Source organism: Podarcis muralis, chromosome 1 (genome assembly GCF_964188315.1).
Source record: "Podarcis muralis chromosome 1, rPodMur119.hap1.1, whole genome shotgun sequence".
Classification (NCBI taxonomy): Eukaryota; Metazoa; Chordata; class Lepidosauria; order Squamata; family Lacertidae; genus Podarcis; species Podarcis muralis.
In genome coordinates this window covers 124343784-124352963 of record NC_135655.1, presented here as the reverse complement: position 1 = coordinate 124352963, position 9180 = coordinate 124343784, and the positions used below count along the sequence as shown (strand labels likewise).

At 46.2% G+C, this 9180-nt stretch overlaps 1 protein-coding gene across 1 annotated transcript in view; it reads left to right on the top strand.

Moving 5' to 3' along the window:
* The first annotated feature begins 4657 nt into the window (after positions 1–4657).
* Positions 4658–9180, top strand: part of SPATS2L (spermatogenesis associated serine rich 2 like) — a 37848-nt gene continuing 33325 nt past the window's right edge. The window contains exons 1-3 of the mRNA XM_028751483.2: positions 4658–4677; positions 4953–5014; positions 8110–8218. Coding sequence (XP_028607316.2) covers positions 4976–5014; positions 8110–8218 — 148 coding nt within the window. The 5' untranslated portion in view covers positions 4658–4677; positions 4953–4975. The remainder of the gene's footprint in view (positions 4678–4952; positions 5015–8109; positions 8219–9180) is intronic.

Below are 9180 nucleotides of genomic sequence, written 5' to 3'. Positions count from 1 at the left end.
TATCTACTTGCACCCGAAGGTGCTTTCGAACTGCTAGGTTGGCAGGCGCTGGGACCAAACGGCGGGAGCGCACCCCGCCGTGGGGATTCGAACCGCCGACCTTTCGATCGGCAAGTCCTAGGTGCTGAGGCTTTAACCCACAGCGCCACCCGCGTCCCAATTAAAAGCATAAAGAATTCTAAAGTACCGTATTTTTTGCTCTATAAGACTCACTTTTTCCCTCCTAAAAAGCAAGGGGAAATATGTGTGCGTCTTATGGAGTGAATGCAGGCTGCGCAACTATCACAGAAGCCAGAACAGCAAGAGGGATTGCTGCTTTCACTGCGCAGCGATCCCTCTTGCTGTTCTGGCTTCTGAGATTCAGAATATTTCTTTTCTTGTTTTCCTCCTCCAAAAACTAGGTGCGTCTTGTGGTCTGGTGCGTCTTATAGAGCTAAAAATACGGTATGTGGCAGATGTGAAAAGGGGAAATTCCATGCTAGGGATGGTTAAGAAAGGGATTGAAAATAAGACTGCCGGTAGCATGATTCCATTGCACAAATCTGTGGTACAATCACATTTGGAATGGTGCGTGCAGTTCTAGTTGCCTCAGCTTGAATAGGATCTCGTGCGGGGGGGGGGGGGGGGGAGTAAAGGGACTCCTGACAGTTAAATCCAGTCACGGACAACTCTGGAGTTGCGGCGCTCATCTCGCTTTACAGGCCAAGGGAGCCGCTGTTTGTCCGCAGACAGTTTTTCCGGGTCATGTGGCCAGCATGACTAAGCCGCTTCTGGTGAAATCAGAGCAGCGCACGGAAATGCCATTTACCTTCCCGCCAGAGCGGTACCTATTTATCTACTTGCACTTTGACGTGCTTTCAAACTGCTAGGTGGGCAGGAGCGGGGACCGAGCAACGGGAGCTCACCCCGTTGCGGGGAATCAAACCACCAACCTTCCAATCGGCAAGCCTAAGAGGCTCAGTTGTTGAAACATTTGGATCTCTTTAGATGTGATGTGGGTGTATAATTATGCATGGTGTGGTGAAAGTTGTTAGGTAGAACCTCAAAACCCCCCCCCCCATACATTCAATGAAGTTGAACGTTGGAAGATTCAGGAGAGACAAAATAAAGTACTTCTTTTACACAGCACACATTATATAATTGGCTCCCACAAGAGACAGTGGCAACCACCCAACTTGGATTGCTTCAGAAGAGGATTAGACAAATTATTGCAGGATAAGGATGCCAATCGCTTCTAGACACAGAGGCTATGTTTTTACCTCCACTGCTCTACATCCGCTGTCTAAGGCGGTAAAGGTAAAGGGACTCCTGACCATTTGGTCCAGTTGTGAGCGACTCTGGGGTTGCAGCGCTCATCTCGCTTTATTGGCCAAGGGAGCCGGCATACAGCTTCTGGGTCATGTGGCCAACATGACTAAGCCACTTCTGGTGAACCAAAGCAGCGCACGGAAACACCGTTTACCTTCCCTCCGGTGTGGTACCTATTTATCTACTTGTACTTTGAGGTGCTTTCAAACTGCTAGGTGGGCAGGAGCAGGGACTGAGCAATGGGAGCTCACCCTGTCGCAGGGATTTGAACCGCTGACCTTCTGATCAGCAAGTCCTAGGCTCTGCGGTTTAACCCACAGCGCCACCCGTGTCCCATTCAAAGGCGGTATATGCCTCTAAGTACTATTTGCTGGGGCCGTAGGTGGGGAGAGTGATGTCATGCTGGGGTTCTGCTTACAGGCTCCCCATAAGGCAGCATAGGTTGGTCACTGTAAGAGCAAAGTGCTGCACTAGATGGGCCTTTGACCTGATCCAGCGTCCAATCTCTGCTTATGTTTCTATGGTCACCTCTTAGTACAGTGATGGCCAAACATGGCCCTCCAGCTGTTTTGGGACTACAACTCCCACCATCCCTGGCTAACAGGACCAGTGGTCAGGGATGATGGGAATTGTAGTCCCAAAACAGCCGGAGGGCCAAGTTTGGCCATCACTGTCTTATTAGCACCCCACTGCATCAGAAGCAACAGTTGTTTTGGTTTTGCTGCAGCATGCTAACACTGCTCACATGGAAGTAAGAAAAGAGTGTCCTCATGCTATCTTGGGGGGGAAATGCTCAGATCATATTTGTGTCCAGTCAAAAAAAAAATATAATCGGTTGAAATGTCCAGGAAAACCTGGCAGCCCATATTGGAAGTGTTGATTTTGGGGGGCAAATTTCCTTTAAAAAAAAAAAGCTGAAAAACTTTATTTGCTTTTTGGAATACAAGCAGCCTTAGCTTAGAGGTTAATGCAAGATTTCTCAAAGTTCCATATCTCATCAAAATTTGCAATGAGTTCTACAAGCCATGCAAAAGTAGAACTGTGAACACTTCCATCTTTAAATAGAAAAGACAGCCATAAATACATCTTCCTTAAAAATAAAATTAAAAAATGCCTTTTTTGAGCCTCTAAATTCCAATACAGTGTGTCAGGGTTGTTGCTTTCCGTTATAGAATTTGGCGCTTCTTAGTTCATTGAATGTCTCTTTGTTCTTCTTTCATGAGAAAGTCACAGCTACTTTCCATATGGGAGAAAAGCTCCAGCAAAATGGAAAGGCTTTCTGTTGCTTTCCCCCCAGTGTACGGCTGTTATATTTACCGTAACTTGCTCAGTTTTGCAAGGAAAGGGTGTGTAGTTTGAATGAGAACAGAGGCTGCCCTCCTGTCCCTTGCTATGTAAGGAATAAATAGAAAAGCATTTTACTGTCTCAAGAAACATGTGCTTGGAAACCAGTTTCAGAAGGTGAGACCTTCTTTCAATAAGAGATCCTTTATTTCTTTTATTTAATCTCTCTCCCCTCCAGTTCTTCTCTCTCTCTTTTCTTTTTACAAGACTGATCATGCAATGACATTTCAGTATCAGAAATGTGAATGAGATTCTGCTAAAGAAAGAGGCATAATATTAAAGCTGACATTCAGACTTGAAAAGCTTTCTCTAGCAGGCTTTCTATACATACCCTGTGTTCAGTCCATTTAGTATTCAGGGCTTGAATTCACTGGCATGGTAGAGACCTTCCTCTCTCTTCCTCATTCTCAGAAGAAGAATCTTTAGCTTAAAAGGTCCTTCTATCTCCACTATTGCTGTCAGTTCGGTGGGTATCATTTTTAAGGACCCGATTCTACTGTGCCTTCAGTATCCCAATTAAGGATTTGCTGGACTTTGTGTATACTTTTGTGAAAGGAAGTCATATTATATGACTATTTAATGGGAGACAACCGCAGTCACTGTCCTTTCACTCATCTCTAAGAAATCCACCAAACTACCTTGGCTGCTTACACTTATACAGTGGTACCTCTGGTTAAGAACTTAATTAGTTCTGGATGTCCGTTCTTAACCTGAAACTGTTCTTAACCTGAGGTATCACTTTAGCTAATGGGGCCTCCCGCTGCCACCACACGATTTCTGTTCTCATCCTGAAGCAAAGTTCTTAACCTGAGGTACTATTTCTGGGTTAGCGGAATCTGTAACCTGAAGCGTCTGTAACCTGAAGCGTCTGTAACCCGAGGTACCACTGTAATAGCAAACATGTTTACAGAGATGCTAAACTACTTTTCTGTTTTTTAAAAATGCTTAGAAACCAGTCCTGAGAGACCTGCATTGGCTCCCTGTACGTTTCCGAGCACAATGCAAAGTATTGGTGCTGACCTTTAAGGCCCTAAACGGCCTTGGCCCAGTATACATGAAGGAGCGTCTCCACCCCCATTGTTCAGCCCGGACACTGAGGTCCAGCTCCAAGGGCCTTCTGGCGGTTCCCTCACTGCAAGAAGTGAAGTTACAGGGAACCAGGCAGAAGGCCTTCTCGGTGGTGGCACCTGCCCTGTGGAACCCCCTCCCACCAGATGTCAAGGAAATAAACAACTATCTGACTTTTAGAAGACATCAGAAGGCAGTCCTGTTTAGAGAAGTTTTTAATGTTTAATGCTGTATTGCGTTTTAAACATTTGGTTGGGAGTCGCCCAGAGTGGCTGGGGAAACCCAGCCAAGTGGGCGGGGTATAAATAATAAATTATTATGATACTTCAGGTAGGGCTGCCAGAGGAATTATCCCCCACCCAACAGAAGCGCCTTAGTTACATGGGCATAACCAGGATTTGGGGTTGCAGACCTTTTTTTAGGGGGGGGCAGAACCTCAGTTAGCTATGTATTTTTATTGATTTAGGGGGGCAGCTATCCCTCTCTGCCCCCCCCCCCCAGCTACACCCATGTTTGGTTTTGAAGTACTGATCCTTTCCCTCAGTATTTGCAAACCACTTTTTCCTGCTAGGAATGCCCCCCCCCCCAAGAAAAGCAATGATTTAGCCTCTTTTTTTGCCCTTAACAGCTGCTCAAATCCACAGAAATGAGCAGGTGAACTTTATTCAGATTATTCTCACCATTCTTCAGGGAAAGGAGATCAGTAGCCCTCCAGATATTGTGGGGATCCAGTTCCAATCAGCTCCTTCCAACATGGCCAATTGCTAGGATTGATGGGAATTTTACTCTGACATCATCTGGAGGGCCGGAGATTTCCCACTCCTGCCCTAATGTCTGACAATCAAGTTCAGTTAAAACCAAGGGCTGACAAAAAGTTGGCAATTTTATGATTGTTCCTAGGATTGAAACTTTATAGCAGAATCTATCCCTTTGTGTTCAGATTAAATTTACTGCCAGGTAAGTGCAGGATGATGACATTAATATGCAGCCTGAGGGTTTGAAAGCATTTCCATGTTTGAGATATCCTAAAGAGAAAAAAAATAAAAAATATGCTTGAGATAGTCTAAAACGAAAAATTATAAGGAAAGTGCATATAAAATGTCTTTATTTTTCTTGTCAATGTAGTTCGTTGTTTTTTTACAAATGAACATAGCAGCAAAGCATTTCCATAGCAAGGGAAGCATTTGGATTACTAAAATAATACTGTTTATTTAACTTATTGTGACCTGCAGGTCTTATCCATATCAAATTGGAGATGGCAGAAATTGGCTCGCAAGCAAACATCAAGGAAAAGGTAAGATCTCTAATTATCATACTGCTCCACATACACAGCATATAGGTCCAGAACCTTCAGATGTTTTAAAAAATATACTGGCCATGGCTGCCTTCCCACTGGAGATAAAATATTTAATCAACTCCTCTGGTTCTTGGCAGGCTCCACTGGGCTATTTGGAAAGTCGCGACCCCACTCTGCATTCCTGCCTCAGTAAAGCTTATTTGGATCTGTTTCTTTTGGTTACTGATCTCTGTCTCCATTTCCCCATTTTTTTTTGGCCCAAATCTCTTAATAAGGAGTTTTAAGGGAATAAGAAGGTGCCAAATTCAAAAGAAAATAGTTCATCAAGCTATTAATAATAATTATTATTTTATTATTACCCTGCCCATAAAAATGAGAATTCTGTGCACAAGAAAATATCTGAAAAGCATTTAATCTCTCTGCAGTACTAGACATTTCCTGGCCTAGCTTGATAAATGCTGACTTTCCCCCATCAAATTATGAAAATGATAAAATCGTATCATTTATCTGAGGGCCTTGATGCATTCCATTAAATACCACAATGATAATGATATAGGGCTTTTTGCCTTAGCCATGGGTAAAGGGGGAAAAGATGCTGAGACTATGGTTATTGACTGATGGCATTTGGTTGCCTTAAAACAGCTATCTAATATTGTCTGTAAACAGAATAACGACTGATTCTGTGTTATAGAATAATAATATAAAAAGACGGTCAATAAGCACATGACCTTCCATATTTTTTTGGGGGGGGGACTACAACACCCATCAGGGACGTGGGTGGCGCTGTGGGTTAAACCACAGAGCCTAGGACTTGCCTATCAGAAGGTCGGCGGTTCGAATCCCGGCGATGGGGTGAGCTCCCGTTGCTCGGTCCCTGCTCCAGCCAACCTAGCAGTTCGAAAGCACATCAAAGTACAAGTAGATAAATAGGTACCACTCTGGGGGGGAAGGTAAACGGTGTTTCCGTGTGCTGCTCTGGTTCACCAGAAGCGGCTTAGTCATGCTGGCCACATGACCTGGAAGCTGTACGCCGGCTCCCTCGGCCAATAAAGCAAGATGAGCGCCGCAACCCCAGAGTCGGTCACGACTGGACCTAATGGTCAGGGGTCCCTTTACCTTTACAACACCCATCATCCCTGACCATTGGTCGCACTCACTGGGGCTGATGGGATTTAGAATCCAACAGTACAATTCTGCATTCTTCTTTATCCCTATTCAACCACCCCTCTATTCTCTGTCTGTTGCTGTCTTCTGCAGTGGTAGCAACACTCGATGAGTCAGCAGGAGGTTATCAAAGGGCACATCCTGAGGAGGTTTCTTCTCAAGATGAGACGAGGTCTTCTAGGTGCACTCTGCCCATATCTGTCACCCTGCACCTCATGTAAAAGGATCTAGGGGTCTTAGTAGACCACAAGCTTAACATGAGTCAACAGAGTGATGCAGCAGCAAAAAAAAGGCCAATGCTGTTCTAGGCTGCATCAACAGAAATATAATATCCAGATCAAGGGAAATCAAAGGTAAAGGTAAAGGGACCCCTGACCATTAGGTCCAGTCGTGACCGACTCTGGGGTTGCGGCACTCATCTCGCTTTACTGGCCGAGGAAGCCGGCGTACAGCTTCCGGGTCATGTGGCCAGCATGACTAAGCCGCTTCTGGCGAACCAGAGCAGCGCACGGAAACGCCGTTTACCTTCCCGCCGGAGTGGTACCTATTTATCTACTTGCACTTGGATGTGCTTTCGAACTGCCAGGTGGGCAGGAGCAGGGACCGAGCAACAGGAGCTCACCCCGTCTTGGGGATTCGAACCGCCAATCTTCTGATCGGCAAGTCCTAGGCTCTGTGGTTGAACCCACAGCGCCACCCACCTCCCGCTCTATTCTGCCTTGATCAGACCTCACCTGGAGTAGTATGTCCAGTTCTGGGCACCACAATTCAAGAAGGATATTGACAAGCTGGGGACAAAAGGTCTCCTTCCTTGAAGGTTTGGTTTTTTTAGCAGAGGTTGGATCACCATCTGCCGTGTATGATTTAGTTGAGATTCCTGCATTGCAGGGGGTTGGACTAAATGACCCTTGGAGTCCCTTCAGACTCTGCAGTTCTATGATTCTACGCAGCATGCTAGGAGAAGCATAAAAGTCAGCACAGTGGGGGAGCTGAATTTAACCAGGGAAACGGGGCTTGTAGTGCATCTCATTTTGTTGAAATTGTACGGTGTTAAAGTGCTGCTCCAACCATCTTAAATGTCAAGAGTATATCCAGGCTGGCAAAGTGTGTGTGTGTGTGTGTGTGTGTGTGTGTGTGTGTGTAAATACATAGTAAAGGTAAAGGTACCCCTGCCTGTACGGGCCAGTCTTGACAGACTCTAGGGTTGTGCGCCCATCTCACTCAAGAGGCCAGGGGCCAGCGCTGTCCGCAGACACTTCCGGGTCACGTGGCCAGCGTGACATCGCTGCTCTGGCAAGCCAGAGCTGCACACGGAAACGCCGTTTACCTTCCCGCTGGTAAGCGGTCCCTATTTATCTACTTGCACCCAGGGGTGCTTTCGAACTGCTAGGTTGGCAGGCGCTGGGACCGAGCAGCGGGAGCGCACCCCGCCGCGGGGATTCGAACCGCCGACCTGACGATCAGCAAGCCCTAGGCGCTGAGGCTTTTACCCACAGCGCCACCCGCGTCCCTCTGTGTAAATACATACATGCATACATATTCATACATACAGCTGTGCTTCTGTACCATTGGCTGAAAATCAGTTAAGACTTATCAAGCAGTCTACAGGATGCAAATAAATGAAAAATATCAGCACCAATTTCATGTGCCGTTGGGGAAAGTTGTTGCTAAAGAAATAATATACTGCAACCTAGATCAGCATTCAGGGAATCGTCAGAAGTGCGTGGGAAGGAATGGGAATGGTTTTCATTTGTTATTTTACGTGTTTTGGATGTAATTGTGGCGTAGTTAAGGCGCTCTTACTACGTAGCACAAACAGTCCTTTGCAGAATTGTGGGGCATTTGTGTGAAAAATACCTACTTGCCTTGCGGTGTGACGTGCCTTTTCTGTGTTTTAAGATGCCTGTGTTCATCTCTCTTGCTTGCAGATCAATGCGGTGCGATCAATTGTACCCAACAAAAGCAACAATGAAATAGTGCTGGTGCTACAGCAGTTTGATAACAACGTCGACAAAGCTGTACAAGCTTTTGTGGATGGTCTGTATCCTTTTTCTATTTCACGGACACTGTGAAAAGTAACACCATTTTGGACAGTCCACAGGTGTATATGCTGCTAAAAAGTGAACATTCAGAATTTCCTAAGATATTATGATGTCTTTCTTAGCAACCTGAGAGACCGTTCTAAAAAGTCAAGAGTTAGCCAACCTGTGTGGGCATGTATACTCTGTATAAAAATCCCTGTGTAGATAACATCACGTATCACCCCAATCTCCAAGCGTTGTGAGATTCCAGGGGTTCCAGGCATGCTTTATGCAGGGTCCATGTTTCCTTTTGGAAAATGAGGATTTGAAAGCAGGTTCTTAAGGTGGTAGGAAACCGTGGGCACAGGCAAACCTTAAGGTAAAGGTAAAGGGACCCCTAAACATTAGATCCAGTCATGACCGACTCTGGGGTTGCGGCGCTTATCTCGCTTTATTGGCCGAGGGAGCCGGCGTACAGCTTCCGGGTCATGTGGCCAGCATGACTAAGCTGCTTCTGGTGAACCAGAGTTGCACACGGAAATGCCGTTTACCTTCCTGCCAGAGTGGTACCTATTTATCTACTTGCACTTTGACGTGCTTTCGAACTGCTAGGTTGGCAGGAGCAGGGACCGAGCAACGGGAGCTCACCCCATCACGGGGATTCGAACCGCCGACCTTCTGATCGGCAAGTCCTAGGCTCTGTGGTTTAACCCACAGCGCCACCTGCATCCACCTGCATCCCACCCCAGGGAAACCTTACTAGGCATTAACTGCAGCTAAGGTTGGTACCGACCCCCAGAGGAGGAAAGGAACTTGCGCCTTAACTTCACATGGTTAAGAAGCTGAGACCATTGGCTGCATTAGCTGCCAAAGGTCTATGCACAGTGCTCGTTAAGGACATACATTGCCCCAAGGATTGTTTTGGGGGCCTAATATGGCCCCCTGTGGCAGTCTCTCCTGGGGTAAACTCCTAAAAAA